Source organism: Sus scrofa, chromosome 12 (assembly GCF_000003025.6).
Source record: "Sus scrofa isolate TJ Tabasco breed Duroc chromosome 12, Sscrofa11.1, whole genome shotgun sequence".
Taxonomy (NCBI): Eukaryota; Metazoa; Chordata; class Mammalia; order Artiodactyla; family Suidae; genus Sus; species Sus scrofa.
Genome location: NC_010454.4, coordinates 56953425 through 56981085, shown reverse-complemented (window position 1 = coordinate 56981085; position 27661 = coordinate 56953425). Strand labels below are relative to the sequence as shown.

General features: G+C 45.4%; 1 protein-coding gene and 1 long non-coding RNA gene across 3 annotated transcripts in view; one reads left to right on the top strand and one right to left on the bottom strand.

Moving 5' to 3' along the window:
• Positions 1-27661, bottom strand: part of MYOCD (myocardin) — a 97631-nt gene that overhangs the window by 48173 nt on the left and 21797 nt on the right. The window contains 1 exon segment of the mRNA NM_213745.1: positions 9414-9479. Coding sequence (NP_998910.1) covers positions 9414-9479 — 66 coding nt within the window.
• Positions 7-17969, top strand: LOC110256112. 2 transcript variants are annotated; one of them, XR_002337382.1, is made up of 3 exons: positions 7-3397; positions 4419-4518; positions 16044-17969. It is a non-coding gene; the product is annotated as an uncharacterized LOC110256112 (long non-coding RNA). The 2 variants fall into 2 exon arrangements; XR_002337383.1 differs by having other exon boundaries at positions 7-3736.

Here is a 27661-nt window from a genome sequence, read left to right as displayed (position 1 = left end):
CTGAAATGGAAAGACGGAGATGTGAGCGCAGGGGGCTCGGGGCCCGGAGCGGCTGGTGTGGCGGGCTTTGCCGGGGTGCTGGCGAGCGGTGCGCGGTAGAGGGGGCTGTGATCACCTTCAAGAGGCCACAAGCAATTCAAGAGGAAAGACCTGGAGGTCCTCAGTGTCCCTGAAGCCACAGGACAAAGAGGAAGGCGGCCCTCAGGCCTCAAACAGGCGGAGCAGCGGAGGCAGAAGATGCGACAGGAAGGGAAGTGGCAGAGACGGGGCATTCCAAGGTCCTGGGGAAGGGCAGGCCTAGGGGAGGGGGCCAGGCAAGGGTCTCGTTTTGGGGGTGACCCCCCCCCGCCCTCTTTGACTTTGCGCTGCCCTTGAGCGCAGACATCTGGGTGGAGGCGGCAGTCTGTGGAGGGGCCGTTTCCCACCTTGAGGGAGGGGCCTTTGACTCTGGGTCCAGAGGAGGGGGGGTCGGTCCTGAACATGCAACAGAAGGGTGCTGAGTGGGAAGCAGAGAATCCGACGTCGAGGGCTGGAAGGGACCTTGGAGATGGAGAAGTAGAACTCCAGGCCTGAGCAGGATGGGGAAACTGAGGCTCACGTGAGGGGAGGGACTCGTCCAAGGTCACACAGGTAGGGCTGGAAGCCTAGGACCTCTGACACCCTAACTCCTCTCAGGGTGTGATGTTCAAAATGCCAACTACTAGGCACTGGTCCATCACAAGCCCATGAAAGCTGGAAACAACCTGGACCGAGTGCCAGCCTCCCTGCTCTCCTCCTCCCGGCTCACGGCAACGCTGCAGGATGATGCAGGAAACTGGGCCCTAGCAAAGCAGCCGCGTGTCATTCTGCAACATTCCACATCCGTGCTGGTTTTCCTGATCCCCTGGAATGACTAAAAGCAGGACCCGGTAAAGATGGCTTTTCACTAGAGGTGAGGAGCTTGGTCAGAGGCTATGGGATGGCATCTTATATATATTGCATTGCATCCCACGATCCAGGACAAGCTGCTGCATCCCAGGATCCAGGATTCTAATATTACTCTGACAGAGGTCCACTCTCAAGCCACAGGCATAAAAAAAAAGGGGGGGGATTTCTAGCCAGATGGGCTCTTGGGCTGTGTGGGTGAGAGTGTGTGTGAGTGTGTGTGCACCCCAGTGAGCTGTAGGACGGTGCTAAATGTGACCCCTGCTTTCAGATGGCCTTGGTGGACATCAAGTAGACACCACTGTTGTCTGGGCAACTCGTCGACCACATCCTCTACTGAGGATGCTGCTTGGGTACCGACTAAGGCATCACTCTAACTCGTCCCTTCTCACTCCGACATCCGCAGTGTTGACCAAAGGAATGTCCAGAAGAGTCCCAGCTGGCTGCCCGGTGCCCAGCATGGTGAACAAGCACTGTCCTCCTCGACTGGACCAGAGCCCAAGAGGCTTCCTTTCTGACAGTATAAAAAGAACGGACTACCTCCCTTGAAACTCGCATTTCCCACTGATCGAAGACTACCAGTTGCTCTTTGCTGCTTTTCACTCTCAAAAGGAGCCTTTCTGCCCAAACCTGCCCTTTGAAATGGCCTCTTTCTCTCTCCATTTCTCCCCACTCATTGGCTCTGAGGAATCCTCTGGAACGACGTGCAGGGCCACGCTGCTTGTGCCTTTTCTCTGGTTTGGGTCAGGCCGCCATCCTGAGTCCAGAGGCTTGCCTTTCAGGGCACTTCATCACAACTGCAAGTTCTACTGATGGTGTTTTGAAAGCATCTCCGCTTTCCCCAGGCCACTGGGTCTTAGGACTCTGTGTGAGTCCAGGCAGCTCTGGGCGGTCTGTACAACCTGGACCTATAGGTCCGACAGCCTGATAGCCTGGTGGTCACCTAGGCAGGTATTATATATTGGGGTGGCTTAATCCCTTCCAAATTCAGAAAAGGAATTGATTTTCGTGTGGCCTCATTAAGTGGTGAAAAAGAGTCATGCCTCCTCTCCCTTAAGAAGCAACCCTAAGGGAACAGCCTGAATCTATCTTGAGATAGCGCTGACATTCCAAAAACTCATTCGCTTTAATTGGGCTCAGGACTTTGGAGGAATTTACCTGGGATTCTTGTCCCAGAGGCTCTTTCATTCTTATTATTCATTCTCCTAAGAAACACTGCATATCCTGGATCTTAGCTTGTGGGGCTATAATTCATCACTTCTTGGTGTTAATAATTCCCCTGCAACGTGATCGTTTGGTCCAGTTCTCCGATGCCAGGAGCACAAAGGTCTTCGGGAACCTTCTGCCACGCAGTGGGAGAGGCTATGCCCATGCAGGAAGGATGCTAAAAAGGCCCACCGACTGCATTTTACCACCCGCTCTTTCTTTCAGGGTTTAAGGGGTGTTTCGTGGGGTGTCAGCTTGGCCTGCAACAGCCCCCCTGACTGACAGTTGCCTTTTCTGGGGTGGTTGTCTTAGTCACCTCCCCTGAGGGCCCGCAAAAGCCATAAGGCATGTCCCCTCCCCGCCTCCACGGTGGCTTTTTGGAAAAATACATGAAGGATTGCCTCTGCGGTGGCCCTGGAGGGTGATCAAGGGGCAACATTTTATTTAAGGGATGCTGGCTTTTCGGACTGAAAGGGAATTTGGATTTTCTAAATTAAAAAAAAAAAAAGTCACTGTAATTTCCAATGACAATACAGTTGTAAGCTCGCTCAGCCACACATGGAGCTCACTCCCGCCCCCGGAGGAAGACGAATCGCTTCTCACAAGGGAATTCATGTTCTCGCTGCGGAGTCTGGTTCCGGGCTATTCCTATTTCTGTCCCCGCAGCTCCAGCCAATTTGGGTCAGCTGTGTGGATAAACATTTGCTTACTTGGAGCGCAGCAAACGATCCCAAGATAAGAACAGGCCTCCTGCTGGTCCCCGCTTCCAGCCTTTCTGCCTCCAACAGGACCTTGGAAGAGGGAGGAAACGGGCCAGGAGCCAGGGTCCGGGCGGGGGCGGGGGCGGCCGCCGGAGCGCTGGTTCGCAACGTGTGGCCTGGGGACCCGCATCAGCAGCATCAGCTGGAAACGGGTCAAAACCCCCAATTCTCAGGCTCCAGCCCAGACCCACGGGCTCCCAAGCCCCGGTGGGAGGCGGGAGCCAGAGGGGTCGGCATTTTCAAAGCCTCCAGGGGCTGCTGGGGCTTTGGCGTTTCCAAGGCCAGTGGGTCCCGATCTGGAGTCCTCGGGCATCTGGGAGTTCCAAAAGGAAGGAACGAGGTGTCTAGGACTGATTTTTCAGTGTGTCAACGAGCCGAAGGAGAAAGCTATGCGGGCCCGGAGAAAGCCTGCTTCGGTTAAGGGAACAGTCCGTCTCCACGGTCGCGGCCTGGAATCTTGACAACGTGGTTGGGAACTGGTTGTTCTCGTCTGAAAGCTCTGGCTGGTAAGTGTACACACCAGGAATGAATCAGAGACAGCTACACGGACTAGTACCTCCTAGAGATAAGGCTCTTCGGGAGGAAGACAAAACTAATTCAGACCTCAGGTCTCTAGCAGTGATGGGTCTCACGGAAGAGCCTTGGGTGACGGGGATTTGGGAGCCAGCCCTTGGGCTCTGTCCCTGCTTTGCCAGCTATTCTTGGCCCGGCCTTGGAAACGACTGCCAGTCCTCCTAGGGTCGCCGTTTCCCACCGCTAAGATGGGCTTAGTAAGGCTTGTCCTCCTTGGAAACGGTATTGTCCCTTTAGGCTGCCAGAGGACTGTCCCTTCAGTCCCCCACATGGTAAGTCTCGGGGGTCTGAAACGAATGCACTTTCCCCTGGAGCTGTGTACTCTCTGAGGCCCGGCTTGCACCCTTGGAGAACTGAAGGCATCATATGTGAACACCTGGGATGTCTCAGAAGGTTCAAAGACAAGTTCAAAGTACGCCTGGAACCCCTGGTTCACTAGCTTTGGAGGAAAAAGCAACGAGAACATGGCAGGAAAAGGCGGGGTGGGGTAAAGAAGGAAGTTAGGCGCTTTGACCCGAAGCGGCTTGGCATGAAGAGCCAGGGCAGCTTCTCCTCTCTCTGGATTTGAGATGTTAGAAGGAGGGCAGGAGACAGATCAAACCCTTGTGCCGTGTTCTGCTCAGACAGCCAACAGTGTGTGGGAGAGTGCTGGGGGGAGAAGCCAAGTCAGATGAATGCACTGGAGAAAAGGGAGGCAGGCTTTGCCCGGTCAGCTTCTCAAAATGATCAGGAAGCTGTGGGGGTGGCGGGGGGGGGGGAAGAGGGGGTGTGGGGGGTACAGGAATTGCCCCGCCATTCTTCTTGCTATTCAGAAGGACCACAGAGTTCGGGGATTTACCAAGGCTTGGCAGTAAGTATGTGGCTGCTGAGGCTTGGATTAGTCTGCAAAACAAATAAAGGCAGCACCATTCACAGACAGCTCATCGCATCTTTCCATTCATTTATATCCACCAGGTCCCGCACCCGGGCTGCCCGGACAGTTGGTCCCGGCCAGCGGTGCTTTCTCTGAGTCCCTGCGCAGAAGTCGCAGCCTTCCTGGGCCCCTGGAGTGCAGGTGAGTCCTCTAGTCTCGTTTTCTGTATTCCAGGAGAACAAAGTAAGGTTCCCGCCTCTCTCCCCCGGCCGTGCACTGGTCAGCCCCCCTGTACCAGCAGAAGGCGAGGGAAAGAGAGGTCACTTCCTTCCTTCCATCCTCCTAGAGGGTCACTGCCATCAAGCACTGGGACGTCGCCCAGTATCCTTCCTGGGCTTCACTCAGCAGGAGCCAGTTGGGGACCTTCTAGATTTGGAAGATCTTTGAAAGAGAATTCACAGCGGACTCCTCTGTGCTCTGGGCCTTCCTCCAGCACGTGGTCAAAATATCTACCGAATCGCTCTCTGGTTTTTTTTTTTTTTGCATCTAAAACTCATCTTTCTGCACTAAGGCTTCTGAAGCGGATGGAATTAAATGCCATCGTTTAAGATTCTACCCAAGAGAGTGATGCCCAAGGAACAGCATGCAGTGGAGGAAACGCGAGTGAGAAATGACGGGCGGACCCAAGCCCCATTTGGGGAGGCAGCTGGGCGGGGAGGAAACAGGGGACCCTGATGGCCTCGCACAGACTTGAGCCTGACGGGGGGGGGGGGGGATGGGTAGTGGTGGTGGCGGTGGCAAAGCCACCCCTCTGAACTCCAGTTGACCGTGACAAAGCAGGCAGCTCGAAATCTCCAGTTTGAGATTCAGAGGTAGGATTTTGGAAAGGAGTCCAAACAATAACTTCTTAAGCTAACAGTTCTCTGTGAATGTCGAGAGGCTATTTCACTCAGATTTTACAGCTCTCATGAAAACGTGAATTCCACATGGGACACTAGAAATGTGAAATCAATCCTAGAAGCCAGCCTGGGCCCAGGCTTCTGGTCTGAGAACCCTTCCGCACTGTTTAAAGCTGTTGTAGGGGTTCCGTGCTGGCCACAGGACCGTGCCTTCCTTGACTAAATTCAAGGAACAATGTCTCTAAATGCATTCAAAGCACAGGAAGGGAAAAATCCTGAACCTAGAATGCACACAGGTAAGAAAGGAGTCCATGCCTAAGAGAGGTGGTTAAGGGGGCAGGGTGCTTCGAGGAGAGAACCCGAGCCCTGATTGCTGTGGCCCGTTTGAGGCTCATCAGTAACTTGGAAACCTGCGGGATGCAAGCCCAAGAAAGAGGAAGAAATTAAACGCAACATATGTGGATGCGTTTCAGTGCTCAGCTGAAAATCACTGTGGTTCCACTCAGTGGAGTCAGAGGAGGAGAAGCCCTGCATTTAATCACCACTTTGGTTTCGACTCAGTGGACTCTTTCACTCTTGGTCATGTTGAGATGTGGTTTATGATACAGAATCCCAAACCACTGCATTAAAACCCTTGGCTTTTCCTTGGCATTTTCACAGACCTGTGTCTTGACTTCCCCAAATTTCCAAATGAAGTTTGGGGGCCACAAAATACTTGAGGATCGATACTGACGTCAGTGCTTTTAAAGTTCCAGTGACTCCTTGTGAACATCTGAGACAAGAGCCCCTTTCCAGAATCAGGAGACGCAGGCCTGGTCTCAGCTCTGCCGCAACAGGAAGAGACTGCACGTCTGTTGCAACGGACAAGGCCCTTGTGGTTTCACCTCGCGGACAAGGCAAGACTAATTCTGCCCAAGGACAGCAGGTGTTTCTGCCGACCGGCTAAACACAGCGCTGCTGTGAGATAATAACATAAGGACAAGGAACGGCTCACCACGTCATCAGCTTTCAATGTACGCAATTTATGACAAGCTTGAAAATTCAGGGGGAGGACGGCAGTTCTTTCCAGTGTTATGGATAATGTGAGATCGTGTTGGCAGTTTTATTGCGCATGCACTTAAATTCTCACAGATCAACTCTGTAAACAAGACTGCATCAGACCCTGTCTTGGGACGTTTGAAAGGCTCTTACACCTGCCCCGCTGGTCTCAGTTTCCTGAACATTAAAGACAGTGTGGCTTGAACCAGGGCAGGGGTTTTCAGACTCTGTTTGAAGAGGACCAGGGCTCCAGGGAGGATAATCAGGGGTGGCGAGGAAGGATGAGGGGAGCCGAGATGTGGCACGGGCCCCCGACCCTGCTCTAGCCAGTACATATACAATACCTTCAACTACTAAAAAACTGAAAATCGTGAAATCACAGGATCTCTAATGACGCTTGGCTCGGCCTGCCTCCCTTTGACTCCTTCCCTCCTTTCTTCTTTCCTTCTGCTTCAAAAACTTCGAATAATAGAACGAAGACATAAAAAGCCCTCTCATGGAACACAACGAGCTCCATCTTGAATTATGCTCTGCGGGCTTTCTAGCACCTTTCCCCCTAAAATCATGAGTCTCTCCAAAGGACAGTGTTGCTCACTGTTGTCCCCACAGAGCCTGGCCCTGTACCTGACATCGGGTCTGGTTCCTTAAAAAATGTGTTGCATTTGATGGTGTTGAAAGGACCCTGAGACTGTGGGTTCCTCTTGCCTTCTCCGGAGCAGCTGCCTTTAGGCATGTACCCCTGAGGGGTTGAGTGAGCAGATGGCATATTTAACCTCTCCCTGGGTGAGGCTGCCAGCTCTGCCCCCTATCTTTCAGCAGGTGCAGAGGCTCATCTGGGTCTGGTTTTCCCAGAAGAACTAAGAAATCAAGGTCGGGGGGTTGGGCCTGCAGGGGGCACCTGCTGTGGCTTTGACATTTTTCCACGGCAGAACCTGCATCTTTGGGAAGCCTGGTTAAGAGGAGGTGGCTGAAGGCTATGGAAAATTGATGACACTTAATTAGCCTTTCTCATTTTGCTGAATTAAAAAGAAAACATCATTGTACTACTCATAGGAATTTTTTCTCCAGCAACCGTCTTAATTATACAATAGACTATGGATGCAAAATTTCTGTCAAGCAGTATTTTGTTAATATGTACACTATTTGATTTGGGAAATCCTAGAGAACAAAATAGTATATCTTCACCGGACCCTGCTCCACAAATGGATATTTAAATTTTTTTTTATTTATTTAAAAAAATCAAATGGACAATTCATATAAATTCCATTTTTTTTTTTTGTCTTTTTGCCTTTTCTGGGGCCGCTTCCCACAGCATATGGAGGTTCCCAGGCTAGGGGTCGAATTGGAGCTGTAGCCGCCGGCCTACACCACAGCCACAGCAATGCCAGATCCGAGCCGCTTCTGTGACCTACATCACAGCTCATGACAATGCCGGATCCTTAACCCACTGAGCGAGGCCAGGGATCGAATCCGCGACCTCATGGTTCCTAGTCGGATTCGTTGACCACTGCGCCACGATGGGAATTCCCCATGGGTGTTATTTTAAAAATGTATCACAAGGTTCATTCCTGTCTTTATTAGGTGTTTTACTGATTCCCTGAGATTTAACCCCAGATGCTAAAAAAAAAAAAAAAAAAAAAAGGCTTATCCTCATTCAAACACCAGCTACAAGACCCAGGCTTGGATTATTTGAAGCACATGGGCTGAACTCTGAATCAGTGTGAACAGCTTGAACGGACAGAAAGGTACCGGGTCTCTCTGCTCCAACTGCCTTTCCAGAATTAAAGGAGAGAAACACCCATGAAGGAATAGATTATTTTAATCCCATTGAAATTGACACTCTCATCTTACATTGGAGGGCATGTGACAGAGACTGAAGTCTGCTCAGAGGATCCTGGCGCATCTATGCTTGTCTATAGTCCACTCTTGTGATCATTCCTCTAGGCCATGGTTCAACAAATTTGATTCTACACATTTCCAACAGGAGTCAGAAGAAGACTGGCCTGGTCAGCTTCAAGTGCAAATATACTGATCTGACCAGAAGTCTGCAGACCCTTGGTCTCTCCTGTGTTTTAGCACCTGCCCTGGTGGGCTGACTAAGATGCAACAGGCCACACAGACTTGCTTTTTCATTTTCTCATCCTAGTTGTACATATTATTGAAGCAGCCTTTCAACTGCAGGGTGAGTTGTCTATTTTGCACTCAGCAAAGTCCTAAAAAAGTTATTCAGCTGTAAGGTTACCTGCTATTTATTGTTCATAGGGCTTAGCCAGGAACAAAGAGCTGTGTTTGAATTACCAAAGGAAAGGGCCTGAAAAAGCCTTGATTCTTTTCTGGCTCTGAAGCACTGGCTATACTTAAAATATTTAGATCATGGGTCACAAGGCACCAAGGTTACTAACTGCAGGACATTTGTTATCAAGGGCAAATACTTGTCGCATACGCAACCCTGAAGTTAACAGTCAGGACAAGGACTTGGATTTCTGCAAGAGTCACTATGGATCTTTAAATTTTGTTCAGGGAAGAAGTTAGAAAGTATGACACAAAGGAGCAGAAACTGTGACATCACTCATCCAGGATTTCTCCTATTCCTATAGGACCCAAAAGTTAGCTTCGATTGCTATCCTGGCAGGAAATTATAAACATATCTTCTAAAAGATATGATAAGCCTTCTTCTTTGACCCACATGATGGACGGTAATTCAACGTTCTTTCATTTATGCTAGAATGGTATTGCTGCTCAGTATTCCAGAATTAAGCACTTGACAATGTTCAATTAAATGTGGACTCAACCACCCAAACAAAAGTGAAACTGAGGAGGTGAGAAAGAGATGATATGACTGGTGCTTCCAGAAAGAAGGGTGATTATCTCCAACACTAAAAGCAGGAGGAATATCCATAGTGAACTGTGCTTATCCTATAAACAAACTCACCACGTTGGAATTTTAGGTACCACCTATATGTTTACAAAGAAGCCCGTGCAGGTGACTGGTATTGGTGGCCAGTCCTCCAAGGTCTGGGATTCCTGCCGACACAGAGCCTGTGAGGATCTTGGGAGACCCACCACCGGAATTAGGCTATGACCCCTGGCGTGCTTTCCAGCTCCCAAATTGCATGGTCCCACGGTACAGAGCAGTTAGTAAGAGAAGCAGCGACTCACGTGGTATGATGCCTTCATTAGCCAGCTGTTCCTGGGTCCTTCTCTGTTGAAGTCGTAACTGTAAAACTTAGAAAAGGAAGCATTAGTTTGTGAGTTGGGCTAAGACTGATTACAATCACTTCTAGTCACCCTGTATTTTTTTTTTTTGTATCACTCTTTTTCATGTTATTTCTGGAATGGCTCTGACAGTGTTCATGGGAGGTACATTCATATTTTTGTTGTAGACGTGGAGAAAGAAGGAGGAGACAAGCTGAGGGGGTGGCAGGGCTTTGCAGCAAGTGGGTAACAACCAGAGATTAGAAGGCCTGTCTTCTCTTTGAAGTGAATGCCATTGTCACACCCTGTGCTCCACAGCCACTGCGACACCATCTGGGAGATGAATGCCTTCAGGTCATGCTGGGAATGTGGCCATGATTTCAAAAGAGGAGACAGAGTAAAGAAAGCTGGGTCCTGGAGCTCCCTGGTGGCCCAGTGCTTAAAGATCCAATGTTCTCACTGCTGTGGCATCGGTTTGATCCCTCGTCCAGGAATGGTCACATGCCATGGGTGAGGTATGCCCCCCCCCCAAAAAAAAAGAAGAAAAAAGAAAGAAAGCTGGCTCTCTCGAGTCTCATCCGGGTATACATCCCATCGCCAGCCCCTTCAAAGCCTGACTCCCTCTGGGCAAGGGGCTCAACCTCTTTGACCCTCATTTTTTTCATGTGTAAATGGGAACAATGCCTACCTTGCAAGATCACTATAAAGTTTGATAAAACAATTTATGCAGGAAGCTTAGCAGAATGCCTGGCACATAAGTCATCAATAAATGGCAGTACTATGAAAATCTGGAATCTACCAGAACATTCTGAGAAGGACATTTGAAGTCACGCTTTGTTTGCTCAAAAAAAAAAAAAAAAAAAAAGGACAACATCATAAATTATCTAAACTCTAAATTATAAAACTTTATGTTACTATTCCATAGCACAAATAGATTATATATAATCATATATATGATACGTATTATAAGTGTAATATTTATGATTTTTCTCCTTCTCCTCACCCCTTTCCTCCTTAAAAAAAAAAAAATCTATCTTTGGACTTTCACATTTTCTCTGGAAGATTCTGAGTTTGCCATCTTGGTTCCTGGGTTTAAGTTTCTCAGGATAAGAAAAGAAAGAGCAGAAATTTTCAAAGAGAGGGATTCATTTAATCACTTTATAATGAAAAGAGGGCTGAAGAATTGCTTTCATGACAATAAACTTGGAATGGAGAGAAGAGAAGCTAAAATGAAAAAGGATAAATGGGTTGATGTTCAAGTTTATTTAGTATTTTAGAGTGAGGCGTCAGAGCATATCCAGTCACCAGATACCCTGAAAATAACAGAGAAAGACAATTTTAAACAGTATTGCTGGAGTTCCCATAGTGGCTCAGTGGTAACGAACCCGACTAGTATCCATGAAGACGAGGGTTTGATCCCTGGCCTCGATCAGTGGGTTAAGGATCCTGTGTTGCCATGATTGAGCTGTGGTGTAGATGGCAGATGTGGCTCGGATTCTGCATTGCTGTGGCTATGGTGGAGTCTGGCAGCTGCAGCTCTGAATTGGACTCCTAGCATGGGAACTTCCATAGGCCACAGGGGAGACCCTAAAAAGACGAAATAAATAAATAAATAAATAAATAAACAGTATCGTTACTGGTTTTGAATTGAGTTCTCCCCATCGTTCTTTGGGAGAGACCGATATTGTTGAGTTGCTCTTAATTACTCTTGCTGGCTAGACTGTGCTTCACTGAATAGCCTTTAATGATTCCATCTTAGGACGGAACAGCAAAGAGGACTGAAATATTTTACTTTGTGGATAAATGAAAAAGACAATGAGAATTTATTGTTTAAGCCCTCTTTCAGACCGACCTTCTCCCTAATAAAAACTGTAAACTCTGAACAAAAAGTGAAAAATGATGACCCGAGGATCCTGTATAGTAGCAAAACCAGGCGGATGTAAGGAGAGGCTCAAACTTGGGGAAGTGACTGACATGGGAGTGAATTTCCCACTTTGGCATCGGGGGGCTTTGCCTTGAGGGTGGCCTGTAGTCATGAAGCGACAAACCATAGGTAGTTAAAATTCCTATAGGAAACCCACGCATCTTTCTGGCCAGAGGAATCGAGGAAAGGCATCCAGACAACCAAGGCTGACCACCCGGACGACAGGATTCCCTACCTCTGTGTCTGCATCTCCACAAATTTCAGGTGGAGCCCTTAATAATGTTCCCATGGGATGGATTCAAAGCAACACAGCCAAGGTTTAAAATTACACTAAAATTCCAACCTCTGTGCCCATAGGCAAGAGAGAGCTTAAAGTGTGAATCCACCTATGTTACTTGTGTGCTAAAACAAACAAATCAGCATTCTCCTGAGAACTGTAAAATAACTCAGTCTATGTAACATAAGATTCACAATGTCTAGGGTGCAATCTACAAGTACTCTACACACCAAGAATTAGGAAAATGGGCCCCATTCTAAATGGAAAAGACAAGAAACAGATGCTAACCTTGAGATGACCCAGATATTGGAATTATTAAACCAGGACTTCAGTTAATTTCAGCTATGCCCAATGAAGTAAAAGAAAACATACTTGCAATGAATGTAAAGATGGGAAATCTCATAGCAAAATAGAACACTTAAGAAGAAACAAAATGGAAACATTAAACGAAACAGAATATCCGAAATTAAAAATTCACTGAATGGTACAACCACTATGGAGAACAGTATGGAGGTACCTTAGAAAACTATACACAGAACTACCATACGACCCAGCAATCCCACTCTTGGGCATATATCCAGACAAAACTTTCCTTGAAAAAGACACATGCACCCGCATGTTCACTGCAGCACAATTCACAAGAGCCAAGACATGGAAACAACCCAAATGTCCATCAACAGATGATTGGATTGGGAAGATGTGGTATATATACACAATGGAATACTACTCAGCCACAAAAAAAAAACAAAATAATGCCATCTGCAGCAACATGGATGGAACTAGAGACTCTCATCCTGAGTGAAATGAGCCAGAAAGACAAAGACAAATACCATATGATATCACTTATATCTGGAATCTAATACACGACACAAATGAACCTTTCCATGGAAAAGAAAATCAAGGACTTGGAGAACGGACTTGTGGTTGCCAGGGGGGAAGGGGAGGGAGTGGGATGTATAGGGAGCTTGGGGTTAATATTGCCTTTGGAATGGATTAGCAATGAGATCCTGCTGTGTAGCACTGGGAACTATGTCTAGTCACTTACGACAGAGCGTGATAATGTGAGAAAAAAGAATCTATACATGTATGTGTAAGTGGGTCACCATGCTGTACAGTAGAAAATTGACAGAACACTGTAAACCTGCTATAATGGAAAAAAATAAAAATAAAAATAAAAATTCACTGAATGGGCTTAGAAAAAAAATGAGTATCAGAGGAATGAGTCGGTATACATGAAAACAGATCAAACGGAAGAAGAGGAAAATGATGGAGAAGGTAGACAGAGCCTCAGGCACCTGTGTCACAATATCAGAAACTCGAACATCAAACAGTTAGAGTCCCAGAAAGAGAGCAGAAAAATAGTTGCCAAAACTTCCCCAATTTGACGAAAAACAGAAATTCACAGATTCAGAAAGTTCAGCAAGCCCCAAGCCCAAAGCAGATGTAGTCACAGAAAACCACACTTAAGATACATCATGATCCAATGGCTGAAAACCAAAGAGAAGGCGAAAATCTTGAAAAGTAGCCACAAAACACCCAACACATTTACATAAATTGGTTTAAATAATCATGGTCTTCCCATCAGAAATCACAGAGTCCAGAAAATACAACCAAATGCAAACACAACAAAACACTGTCCACCCAGAATAGAAAACACACTGTAGGAATGAAGGCACAGCAAACATATGTTTGGGTAAAAGGGAAAAACAGGATCACCTGATGGCAGCAGACTTCACCGCAATGAATGCGTAAGGAAATTCTTCGGGCTGAAGGGAAATGAGTCAGAAGGAAATCTGGATGTTCCCGAATAACCACAGCAAATCGGAAACGTATTACAATATATTATAAATATAAATTATGTGTTTATAAATTTATATAAGTTAATTTTCTATTATTTACAGAAATATATATTATTGACTCTATTCTGTATTTTTAATTATATTTATTAAATAGAAATAATTACATATGAAATATAAATAAATGTATATCTTTATATAAATTATATATATAAAATGATTACAGAGAAATCATAGCACTGCCTTGTGAGGTTCTTAAGGTCAGATGACAATTATAGGAGTTGCCGTTGTAGCGCAGTGGTTAACGAATCCGACTAGGAACCATGAGGTTGCGGGTTCGGTCCCTGCCCTTGCGCAGTGGGTTAACGATCCGGCATTGCCATGAGCTGTGGTGTAGGTTGCAGACGAGGCTCAGATCCCGTGTTGCTGTGGCTCTGGCGTAGGCCGGTGGCTACAGCTCCAATTAGACCCCTAGCCTGGGAACCTCCATATGCCGCAGGAGTGGCCCTAGAAAAGGCAAAAAGACAAAAAAAAAAAAAAAGGACAGAATTAAAGGGATAAACAGACAATTCCAAAATCATAGTATAAGATTTTAAGGTCCCTGTCAACATTTGAGAGAACTAGGTAAAATATTACTAATGACACAGAGAATGGGAACAGTATCAACCATCTTGATCTGACTGATATGCATAGAGCTCTACGCCCAATAACCGCAGAATGAACACTCGTCTCAAGTGTACCAAGATGTACTGGGCCATAAAACACGTTTCTATAAACGTTAAAAAAAAAAAAAAAAAGAACTTACATAAAGTACTTCTCTGATAACATTGGAATTAACTAGAAATTGGAAGCAATGTACTATTTAGGAACATACCAGGCAGTAACTTCTAAATAAATCATGGGTCAAAAAAGAAATCGCTGGGGAAACTAGAACTATTTTGAACTGAATGATAATGAATATGCAACACATTACAATTTATGGGGTGCAGCTAAATCAGTGTTTAGAGGGAACCTTAGTGTCTCAAGTGCTTATGTGTAAATCATCAATGACTTACGTTTATACCTTCATAAGCTGAAAAAGAAGCACACCCAAAATAAGTAGAGGGGAGAGAATAATTAAGATTAGAGCAGAAAGCGTCAGAATAGAAAGCAGACAAGTACCAAAGAAATCTAACAGAGCCAAAGGCTGGTTCTTAGCAAAGACCAATAAAATTGACAAACCTGTAGCTAGACTGATTAAGAAGAAAGAAGAAAAAGAGAAAGAATAAATTTTACCAATATCAGGGATTTTAAAATGAGCTATGACTGCAGGCCCTAGACATGAAAACGGAAAAAAAGAAACTGCTATTAATAAACATGTGCCAATAAATTTGACAACTTAGATAACATTTCTTGAAAACTACAACTTACCACAACTGATACAAGAAGAAATGCAGAAAAGACTTGTGGCTGCCTGATGGGAGGGGGCGGGAGTGGGAGGGATCGGGAGCTTGGGCTTATCAGACACAACTTCGAATAGATTTACAAGGAGATCCTGCTGAGTAGCATTGAGAACTATGTCTAGATACTCAAGTTGCAACAGAACCAAGGGTGGGGAAAAAAAATGTCAATGTAATGTATACATGTAAGGGTAACTTGATCCCCTTGCTGTACAGTGGAAAAATAAAAAAAAAAAAAAAGAAGAAATGCAAGTCTGAACAGTGCTATATTTAATAAATAAAGTACACTGATTACCAAAAGCCTGCTCCCCCAAAACCCTATTCCAAGCCGAGATGGTTTTACTAGTGAATTCTATCAAAACATTGTGATTTTTAATACGTTATTTTCCAAGTTCTTGATCAAAGAACTTCAATACATATTATACCAATAGTAAGATCCCTCAATTATTTTGTATTTCAGTATCATAGATCTTAATCCAATTAGGGAAAAAGTTTATATAGATAGCCCATTGTTGGAGTCAACCATTCTGAAACCGTTCCAGTTCTCTAGATACTAAGATATTTTGACTTAGATTGAGTGGATTAAGGTAATAGAAGAGAAAAATATGAAAACACTTCTGAACAAAAAAAAAATTGGAAGAGGCGTTCCCATCGTGGTGCAGCAGAAACAAATGTGACTAGGAACAATGAGGTTGCAGGTTCAATCCCCGGCCTTGCTCAGTAGGTTAAGGATCTGACGTTGCTGCGAGCTGTGGTGTAGGCCGGCAGCTGTAGCTCCGATTCCACCCCTAGCCTGGGAACTTCCACATGCCATGGGTGTGGCCCTAACAAGATCAAAAACAAAAAATCTTTAAATTGAAAGAATCTGGTGGTATGGGAATAATAAAGAGATTAATAAGAAAACAGAGATTAGAAGAGAAATATATATCCCCATATGTGGAATCTGATGTATGGTTCGAGGCTAGACCATAATTTATTCTAAATAGTTGGCAAACTATAGATAATCTCTATCAGGTATTAAAACATTTTCCTTTGCTCAGTGATTTGTAATGTCACCCTCATCATTTGCTAAAGTTCTCATAGGAGCCCTGCTCTGTTTCTAGGTGCTAAGTTTAATGTATACTAATTTATACTTCTCGTTTTTTTTTCTCTTCTTAGCAGCAAAAGCAGCAAATGTCTTCTGTTTCAAGATGGCAGACAGAGTACACAACCAATTCCTATAAATAACAGAAATAAAGTTTTACAAAACCTACACAGTCCCAGGAAAAGAAGAAAAGGATTCATGGAGTTCCCTTGTGGTGCAGATGGGTTAGGGATCTAGGGTTGTCACTGCTGTGGTTTGGGTCACTGCTGTAGCACAGGTTCCATGTCCGGCCCAGGAACATCTGTATGCTGTGGGCGCAGCCAAAAAATTTTTTAAAATTCCACAAGAAGAAGAAGAAGAAGAACAAGAAAAGGATTCCTTAGTGGATTAGAACCATGAGCTAACTCTGAGGACAGAAAATGAATATGGAATTGACTGGACTGGAAAACTACCTTCTAAGACATACGCAAGTGAGTTCCTGAAAGCCACGCCTAGAGGCCTTCTTGTCTTGGAGCAGGAGGGGGGTCTAAGGTGCCACGTATCAAGATTGTTAGCTGGGGTATCCAAACCAGAGGTCAGCCGTGTCCTGCACCCTCCACACCTTGGACCAGGCATCGGCGGTGAGGGATGCGACAGTCTACAGCTGGGAGTGGTAAACACAGCATCTCCGCAGACACTGGGGTGGGCTTCAGATTGTGCAGCAACGTGTCTTCTCCCCACCGACTGTGCTGACGGGCGCATCAGACAGTCTGCAAGGTGTCCACAGGGCACAGGGGAGGGTACAGTCATGAATCCCCTAAGCCGGGAGCAGTGTCGGCACCGTGGTGAGAAAGACTCCAAACTCCCAACAGAACATCAGGAACACATGGAGCAGATCTTCCTCAATTAAAGATAAAATAAAAGGACCACCTCCCATCCGCTGGGATGGCGACTGTTTAAAAACCGGGACAGAGCAAGTGTTGATGAGGATGGGAAGCGCCGGGAAGCCTGTGCCCGAGGGCGAGAATGCGAGAGAGAGTTCAGCCGCGGTGGAAATCAGGCCGGTGGCGCCTCAAAAAGTGAAACCAGAACTACCACACGATCCACTCTCGCACTTCTGAGAACATGTCCAGAAGACGTGAGACCTGAAGAAATACTGGTACATCCAGGGTCACAGGAGCTCTGTTCGGTGTATCAGGAGGTGGAAGTGGGAGTTACCCAAGGCTCCATCCATGGCTGGATGGGCAAGTGCAACGTGCTCTATACGTGCAACAGGATATTATTCAGCCTGAACGCGGAAAGAGGTTCTGACACCTGCTACTGCATGGATGAACCTCGAGGATATTATGGGAAATGACCTAAACTGGTCACAAAAGGACAAATGGTGTATGATTCCACTTACATGCAGTATCTAGAGCAGGCCATTGCACAGAGGCAGAGCAAAGAGTGGTGCTTGTCTGGGGATGAGGCAGGGGACGTTATTGTTTTCATGAGGACTGAGTTTCGGTTTTGCAAGATGAAAAAGATCTGAAGACAGCTGCTGGGATACAACCGTATGACATGTACTTAATGCCACTGGCTGTCCTCTTAAAAACGACGAGAACGGGCAGTTTGATGTGTGTTTTACTACAATTAAGAAAAAATAAACCAAAGATTAAAGTAATGCTTAGTTCGTTAAAATAAACAAATTCAAGTGGGTGGCTGAATGAATGGAGTTACAAACAAGTTAGGAAGCTGGAAGATGGAGCTGAGCCACTCTCTAGAACACAGCAGAGGGATAAAGAGTGGACGGCAAAAACAATACAAACTCCACGCAGAACCACCGCAAGACACAGAAAAGCTTCCAGGAAAAAAGATACTCGTCCTTGAACTACAGATAATATTATCATTACTTGATTCATGTACTCGAGGTCCTTTTTCCTACAGGTTTATGTGGGATCACACTGTAAGTTTTCCTCCTTTTTTTTTTTTTTTCTTTTTGCCATTTCTAGGGTCGCTCCCTTGGCATATGGAGGTTCCCAGACTAGGGGTCGAATCAGAGCTGTAGCTGCTGTCCTATGCCAGAGCCACAGCAATGTGGGATCCGAAGCCACATCTGCGACCTACACCACAGCTCATGGCAACGCCGGATCCTTAACCCACTGAGCAAGGCCAGGGATCGAACCCTCAACCTCAAGGTTCCTAGTCAGATTCGTTAACCACTGAGCCATGATAGGAACTCCAAGTTTTCCTTCTTTAGCTGCTTTTTTTTGGGGGGGGGGCTGTACCCGTGGCACGAGGAAGTTCCCAGACCAGGGATTGAACCCACACTGCAGCAGTGACAGTGCCCAGATACTTAACCCGCTGAGCCACAAGGAAACTCCATGCTGCTTTTTTTTTTCTCCCTTACGTTTGGTATCATATTACTTTCATTTGCTACCTTTAAATGATTTTCAACACAATTAAAACACAAAATTCTGCTTCTTCCATGCTGCTCTTTTTAGTAATATATCACAGATATATTCGGATGCCATTGACCACCCTTCAAAAGAGACTATTTTTTAAAAGATTTTTTTGTAGTTGATTTATGATGTTCTGTCCACTTCTGCTGTACCGTAAAGTGACCCAGTCACACATACATACATACGTTCTTTTTCTCACATTATCCTCCATCACGTTCCATCACAAGTGACTAGATACGGTTCCCTGTGCTGTACGGCAGGACAAAAGAGACTCTTTTAGGAGCTGCAGCGTATTTCATTTTTTGGATATTCCAGCAGTGATTGAATCAATTATTGAATAATTCGTCTGTTTCCCATCTTCCACCAGGAACAACAGCAGCAGACATTCTTTGTGGTTCAAGCTATCACTTTAGGACACACTCTTGGAAGGGGAATTGTTTGAAGGCTTGTGTGTCCATCAAGCAAACAGCCCTCCTGAAAGGCTGACCTGATGTCCTCTCGCCAGTTACTGCCGAGCTGGCAGGGCTGCCCCGAGCCCGTGGCCTGGCTGCTCTTATCTCTTGGAAGCTGCTCCAGGGCCTCCCGCCAGTGAGGCCGGGGGCCTGGCTGCCCGGCCAGCGCTCCACGCCTACAGGGAGAGCCAGAGACCCAAGGGCACGGTGATCTGGGCAGTGGAATTTGTCCCCGAGAGGCTGCTCCGCGGCCGGAGGTGGAGACCGAGTGACCACGGCTCTTGCCGAGCTGCTTCTCGCTTCTCGCTGCCGGGGGGACAGAAGCCTTCCCAGCCCTCCAGGCCCCGCTGTCCTCAGCCGTCGGCGGCCTCCCTTCCCGGTGGCTACCTCCTGCTTGGCCGAGGAGCACTGCCCTCCCTGCTTTCAGCTTGCCCGGCTCTTTGGGTCCCCAGAGCCCTTGGCAAACATCCACGGCTCCACGGAGCTAAAAATACTTTTCAGCCCAGGCCTCCCCCTCCCTCCCAGTTCCAACCACCTGCAAATTACAGGTACCTGCTTCCCTTCCTCTGAGGCCATATGGTTACCTGCGGGAAGTGAAGGGATAGGAGTCTTGCTGTCATTTCCATGGCATCTCAATATGTTCTCTTAGGCTTCTGGCGTTGGGGTGCCCGTCTTTCTTAGCTTTCAGAAACAAAGCAATTTTTTCCCCTCTATTTTTGCCACTGTCGTCAGAATGGAGAGTCCTGTGTTTGTGCTCGTTGCCTTTTTTTTTTTTTTTTTTTTTTAGTAAGTTTCTTTATTGAAAAAAATCAAAATTATTACGATGCTATTTTTAAGGACAAAATGAGGCAATGAAAAACAATGCGATCTTTTCTCCTAATGTTAAAATATAACACAACGATTATCGTGCTGAATTTTAGTTAGGCAATATTTATAGCATCCGAGAAACTTCCAGAATTTGCCTAGGAGCCAGTAAGAAGATGTGAGAAGATATTAAGGTTGAAACTAAAAGGAATCCCCAGCACATGCTGTTCTGTAGTATATAATATTTCCATTAGTGATTTTGATCTACTCATAAAATTATCAGCTCCACAATATTAAATTCTCTTCAAGACTGATGATTAGCCCAATTTGATTTTCTTGGTACAAAGGCATGTATTTATATGAATCAAGGAGCTTCTTTATTCAGACATTCTGGGCTCTTGATGTTGAGTTCTTCATTGGCTGGCTTTTCTTGTCTCGGTTCTACCCTATCTGGAATATTCTAGACTTAGATTTTCACGTCTGGTAGGGAGGATCTTATACTACCCTTCTTTTTATGAATGTGTCATGACCACTCAAGCCTGTTTTTCTCCAGAAATGAAATTCAGGATGTGAGCAGCAAGTTCCACCCTCACCCCAAGAACCTACCCCCCCCAAAAGCAGAAGGAATATATTCCTTCAATATTCTATAATCACAGGTGTATCACAGCCAGAGAAGCACTACCCTGTTTAATGATTATTAAAGCATCTGTAGAAACTTTTGGATAAAGTACAGCACAGGACCAGGAAGAGATTCTTGGCATGCAGCTTGGGTGGCGGTTGGGTACCTGACTTAGGAGTGGGAGCTAGAATATTTCGACACACCACTGGGTTGCAACCAGAGCATGTCACCTGCCTGTGCCCAGCAGAGGAGGCAGGGCCATCCAGGATGGGAAGGACCAAGCTGGTGAAGACAATCAGGACTGATGGACACTGTGACCTTTCTCTTATCACACTAGACAACCACCCAGCCACATGCCCAGAGCTTTGGGCAGACCTTTCCTGATGCAGAAGAGAGGCGGCCTGATGGAGCAAGGGTGAGAGTGGAAAACACAGACTCTGATTCCACCAAGCTGTGTGACCTCAGGCAAGTCACTCGGTCTTCGAGCCCTAGCCTTCTCATCTGCATACGGCAATAATGTCAATTATAAGTCACAACCAGTTTCACAGGATCACTGGGATGGAGTTAATGAGTGATATCACTTTCTAAATCATACAAGGCTATCCAATACCTTTCTCGTTTTATATTACTCACGGTTGCTTCTGGTGAAAGCTCACCTGTTCAGTTCGGTTACAGAATTCAGAGAAAAGGGAGCTTTGAGTTACAGTGGGAGTGCTCGTGCATAAGTTTAAAAAAGTCATTGCTGCCTTTAAACACTGGCCAAGCTCAGACGCCAGTTGCTGGGGGAAGTGGTACAAATTGGGAAGGAAGGATTATAGGTATCTTATGGGAAGAAGTGGCTGGAGGTATGGGGTTACTCGGTATAGAGAGCGAAGTGAGAAAGACAGAGGACAGAAGAGGAACAAGCTGAGTCAGTAACTCATCACAGATCAGTTCTTTCGTCTTCCTTTTCACTTAGCTCTTTTCCCTGTCTCTCTGGCATTGACAGAACTGAGAAGTGCCAGTTTCTGGGACAGAAGGTTTTCTGTAAATCGCCTTATTGAACCCTCCCACCCATCCTGCAGTTGAATGAATTCCCATCACTGTGTTATAACCCATAAGTCCCAGCAGGTGTAAATAGCTCATCCAAGGCCATAGAGCTATGAAGTGAGGTTTAAACCCATGACTTTGGACTCTGAAGTTTTGCCCCCGGGTGCAAATTCCAAACAGAACCATTTGGATGATAGAATGGTCACTTCTGCCAGGTTAAATCTTACGTTTTAATATAGTTCTTCCATTGGAAGGATTCCTTTCAAATGAAGAACCAGGAGCCACCAGGACATAAGGTATGTTTCATGCTCCCTGCCTCCTTGGTAACTCAACGTAAGGGACCCTCAGCTCAGCATCACTGTCCATACTGCCTCCATAGCAACAGCCATGTAGGGTACCATTCTATTCTTGGAGCCAGTAGGCAGCTGGATGACTATTCCCACCAATATAGGTGATGGGCTCAGCTGAGTCTTTGGTTAAGATGAGGCTCCTGAATGATCCCAGGCTCTGATGGCATCACACAGAGTTGTTGCCATGGTTTTGGCCAGAAGTATTGCTTTTCTGAGGATTGCAAAACACTTTATGTTCCAACCCCCTGCTCGCTCATTCCTGACAGAGTGGAAAATGCGTCTCCTTGGCTGAAATGTTCCTCTTGAGTCCAGCCCAAAGATGACATTTTTAGGAAAGTTTGAGAAGAATCCTGGGGCTGTTACTGAGTCACGATAGAGTAGAAATGGAGCTTTTCTATTTAAAGCGTTTTGTGCTACTGTTTGAAAATGTCACATTGCTAAGGGAACAGTGGACATGGAAAACTTTCCACTTGCCATCAACAAAGGAAGGTCGTTACTGAGTGTGATGCCGTGTGGTTGAAGAGGAGTTCTGTTACCTGTCTGACCAAAATAGAAGCAGACTGATGGGCGCCTGATTTAATAATATTGGTCCGAAAAAGCCTGGTGCTCCAGGAAGGGGTCACTCATCTGGAATGCAGCCCATGTCACTCCAGACCCCTCTCTGCTCCAACACAGTTGTGACTTGAGACAGGTCCCAGAATCTCTCTGGGTTGCAGCTTCATGTAAACCCAAAGGAGAGGTTAGATTAGCTTAGATCAGGATTTTCCCAATTTTCCTGATATTAAGTCATGAGGGGCCTGAAAAAAATCTGCAACATTTCTCTGGTATCTTTTCTGGAGACTGGAATCCAGCAGTTCTGGGGTATATATATTTTAGCAAACATTCCAGGAAATTCTGAAGAAAAAGTGGGCTTGAGAAATAGAAATAGGCAAATATATTCTATGCAAAAATGAGAACATGTTCTTATACTGTTTTGTGTCTGGCTTTTTTACCAGACAATATATTGTCACTTTTTGTACAGGTGTATATGGGTGGGCTCTCATCTCCAATGACCACACAGAATTTTGCCATGTTTCGACACCTGTTTCACAAATCCCCTTTTATTGTACATTTTTTTTTCTTCCAGGAATGATGTAGCCTTGGACTCCTGCTGGGACTACTGGAGGGCTCTCATCTCACTATATCCTTAGTAATAATGCAATTAAAGAAGAGAAAGGCTTTGCTAATCTGATTAGGTAATAACAGTATCCATCTAATTTCTAATTAGTCAGATACATTGCCATAGATTTGTTGCTTATTAGTATCCTTTGTGAATGGCCGGATAACATTCTTTGCAACTTGTTACATTGGGATTATATTTTCTTACAGTTTGGGGAGAGCTATTTATATTCGAAGCACATTAAACATAGTCACATGCGTTGTAAATTCCTCCTGGTCTTTAGTTTCCATTCGATTTCGTTTGCGATGCTTTTCGGCATTTAACATTTCTAGCCACGATCCTTTGAAAAATTCATGATTTGGTGTACACTTTAGAAAAATCTTCTTCATCTCCAAATTACACATTCACTGAACTGTTCTGCTATTTTTATGGTTTTGGTTTTTGCATTTGACTTTGCATGGAGAATTAATTTCAGCATACAGTGTTTAGAAAAGGCTTTAAATACATTCTCAAATTGTTAACTAATTATTCTAATAATTAATTTCTAATCAGAAGGGTTTCAGACACCGGTTTTGTCATATAATATTTATATATACTCATACGCCCTTGACTCTGTTTCTACTCTTTCTTTAATGTTGACATTGACATTTTGTTTTGTTTGTTGGCATGCTAGATTGATCCTTGGTTTAAATATATATTTTGTACGGTGTGGGAGTTTCATCTGGTTTACCCTCAGCTCCCCAGTTCCATAAACCTTGTTTAGATTTTGCCAAAACCAAGCCTTCAGAATGACTCCCGAGTATGTGCAAAGTTTCAAGGGACCAAACAGTAGAAAGCAGCTTCTACTTAACACCACTGATATATATGAAATTAAGATAGTGCTACGTGTTCATATGAGATGTTTACACGTGACAGGTAGGGAAAGTTCAATCCAATGCAAACTCAGGCTGAAGCAGTTCTGAATGTACGGAGGATTTTTAGGGGAAAAGGGAGCAGACAAAAGGAGAGAAAGTGAGGATGGGACGAGGGGAGAAAGAGGAAGTTAAAAAAAGAGGAGAGTAGGAAAAAGGTTAAATTTTTTATTGTGAAAAGACATTTGTGCATATATGAATATTTATCCCAGTGATGGCTATTAATTCATATGTATTTAGTAGAAAATAAAAGATGGGTTAACTCAGGGGCACACGAGGTCCTGCTCCAGGCAGGAAACAGGTGGGCCAGGTGCCTTGGCAAAACTTTGGATTTGTAAGGCTGTGCTTCTACCTGTATCATGAGCTGTCTCCCTGGGTCCAACATGGAGGTGATTCTAATTCTGAATGGGGAGGGGGCAAGGGCGAGGAAGGCAGGGGAAGGAAAGAAGGAAGGAGGGAAGGAAGGAGGAAGGGAGGGAGGGAGAAAAAGGAAAGAACAAAAAAAAGAGAAAAGAGACCTATTTTTACACTTATGGTAAGAATTTCAGAATGAATCTCTTTGCTCAACTGCCTAAATAATTTGGAAGCCTCAAAATGGGAGCCACAATTATTCAAGGGAGCCATCTATCCTGCTCCAATAGCTGAGTTCACACTTATCCATCCTTGAGTTTGGCCCCTATGGACAGAACTGGCAGGTCCAGTTGAAACCCAGAAACCTCTCCTATTGCCACCAACCGTGGAGAAGAGCTGCCTTTTCCTCCACTGGGTACAGGGGACTTTTCATTGCTTCCCGCAATACTATTGCCCCCAAACATTAAGACCAGATGTCTTCATGTCTCCTCTTTGGTAATTGTTAGTTCTTGTTTATTGTTTTCCATCCGGAACGCTACATGGGCCCATGAAGTTGTATCATACGAGAAGAATCACCAAGAGGTTGCTGGGATCTGTGTGTTTAGCTTCTCTTTGGTCCATCTAAATAAGCCATCATTGCAAAAAGTACCATCCTTACCCATCATTTCTCCCTTATTGCCATGGACACGCTGCCTTCCTAAGACCATAATATTATTCATAGATGGTTGATTTTCTGGTCTACCCTCCCTCCACTCTTTTTTTTCTCCTGCCAAATCCTCCACTTTTCTTAAGCGAATTCCTCTCTGCCTTCCTTCGCTTGTGGTCTGTGCCACGTCTACTTGCCAAAACCTTTACAACCTCTAAGAATGGTCATATTTTCTCTAGGAACACCAGAATACATGGTCGAACAAGCTACTGTTTCTGAATTATAAATTAATTTGTATGTAAACATTACCAAGGCCATAACATAATTTGTGCTTACTTAACATTTAGTAAATCATCTTTTGGGGGGAGAATTAAATGAAAAACTACACCCCCAAAAGTGAATGATAAATAGAAGATGCATTTTCACTAAGCCAACCACATATTCACCATCCATCATCTTCTTCTCCTTCTTCTAAGGTTCACAAACTCCAGTCCAACAATGGTTCTGCCTTGACTATGAGAGAAGGTGAAAATAACTGCCCCAATTTCACAGAGTGAACCCAAAGGTCTTTTTGCAACAATTCTTCAAAATACAAAGAAGTTATCTCTCTGGGCTCCAGCCTCCTTACTCATGAAGGACAAGACAGACTAAGTTAGAATTAGGTGTGCTCAAACTTGAAAGAAAGAAAGAAAGAGAGAGAGAGAGAGAGGGGAAGAAAGAAAGAAAGGAAGGAAGGAAGGAAGGAAGGAAGGAAGGAAGGAAGGAAGGAAGGAAGGAAGGAAGGAAAAAGAAAGGAGAAAGAAAGGAGGACTGGAAACATTGTTTTTTTAAGCTGAAATTTAACATGGAAGAAAAAAAAAAAAAGAGTACCAGGCTGTACCAAAAAAGCATACCCTCTCATGAAATATTAGAGTTCTGTGGCGCAGAGTTTGAAAAATCATTGGGTTGGATCGTCCCGAAATCTCTTCCAAGTTAAATATGTTATTTTTGTGATTTCGATCTAAAAAATCTCAAACCTCCAAGGAGGCATTGCTTAGGAACAAACGGAGTGATTTTACCCAGGAGTGAGGGTGGAAGGGTGGACTACTGTGACTTTGCCCCCACAGAACCCTGTCTCCCCAGCCCGTCTCGGTCCTTTGAACCCTCCTTGAGGACCAGTAAAGCCTCTCGAGATGCAAGAAAGCTCCAGATTCCAGCAGAGGACCACAGCTGGGTCGCTTAGCAACAGCAGCGGAGGGAAGCCTCTCCCATCAGCAGATGGTGATGGACTCTCATTGCTTCTGCAGCACCTTCTTACAGTGGGCTCTTGGCTCCCAGCAGGAACCACTGTACCCTGCCTAGCAACCAGCATCCCTTGGCAACCACAAGAGCAGTCATCCCATCAGACCCATAATGCTGCCTGTACACAAAATGCTCTATACTTTTTTTCATGTCCTGCATGTACCGTATGCCACAGGTCATAATGTGAATCCTTCTCATCCTTTGGCTGTTGAATGACAGATGCCAAAGTCTAGAATCTCATGGAAAACCAAAGTGAACTCACTGCATTAAAAAAAATAACCTGCATCTATACTTAATTTCTGCTTTGCACACAGGCAAAATACCTAGGAACAATGGTCAGGTCACCTGGAGTTCTGTGTGCTAAAATACATCAGCCGATGTCCCCTACAAGTCACTCAAGAGTCCTGAGGACCGGAGTTCCCATTGTGGCTCAGTGGTAAAAAGCCAACTGGTATCCATCAGGACTTGGGTTTGATCCCTGGCCTTGCTCTGTGGGTTAAGGTTCTGGTATTGCTGTGAGCTGTGGCATAGGTGGTAGACACGGCTCGGATCTGGCATTGCTGTGGCGGTGGTGTAGGCCAGAAGCTATGGCTCCGATTTGTCCCCTAGCCTAGGAACCTCCATATGCTGCGTGTGTGGCCCTAAAAAGACAAAAAAAAAAAAAAAAAAAAAGAGTCCTGGGGACGAAGCCCTGCTCCTCCTATGAAATAGCTGTGGGACCTTGGTCAAAGATACGTCACCTCTCTGGGCCTCAGCTTTCTCCGATGAAAACAAGAAAGATAAGCTTGATGAGCCCTGAGGTCCCCTGGAGTGCTAACATTTCATGACCTTGGCTTCATCTTTGACCACGGTCTTTCTTTATATGTCTCCAAATTCATGCCTCGGAGATGTTTCTTAATCTCGAGCGTTTCCCCCTGAGATTACAATATGTCTTGTAACAGTTCTTAGCACGATGTTCAAAGCACAAGTGGGAAAAAAAAGGCTGCAAGATCGCAGCGCAGTACCCCACCAAGAGCTGGAAGAAATCAGGGGTGAGACACAGGGTCTTGACGTGACCCTCCGGAGGGAAATGTGATCCAAAATAGCTATGACTTTTAGAAAGGCTCCAGAAATCTCTAGGACCCGCCGGGCCCATCTGGCGACCGTGCACTCGTGCATCAATCTGCCAGTTCAGTCTGTCAAAAAATATTTAACAGTTCTTTGCTATCTGCTGAGGCATCTCTAGACACTGAGGATGACGAAGTAATTTAAGGCATGAATAATCTGGTGGGGACAAAAGGGTACACAGACATGAGTTAGATAAAGCGTCAGGCAACATGAGATTAAAAAATACATATTCTTAGAAGGCTTCCAAGGGTAGAGAGCAGGACCCTCACATTTTCAAGGGAGACTCTTAAGAGAAAGGTGGCTGATAAAAGCATTTTTTTTTTTTTTTTGTCTTTTTGCCTTTTCTAGGGCCGTTTCCCGAGGCATATGGAGGTTCCCAGGCTAGGGGTGTAATCGGAGCTGTAGGCACTGGCCTACACCACAGCCACAGCAGCTCCAGATCCGAGCTGTGTCTGCAACCTACACCACAGCTCATGGCAACGCTGGATCCTTAACCCACTGAGCAAGGCCAGGGATCAAACCCGCAACCTCATCGTTCCTAGTTGGATTTGTTAGTCACTGCG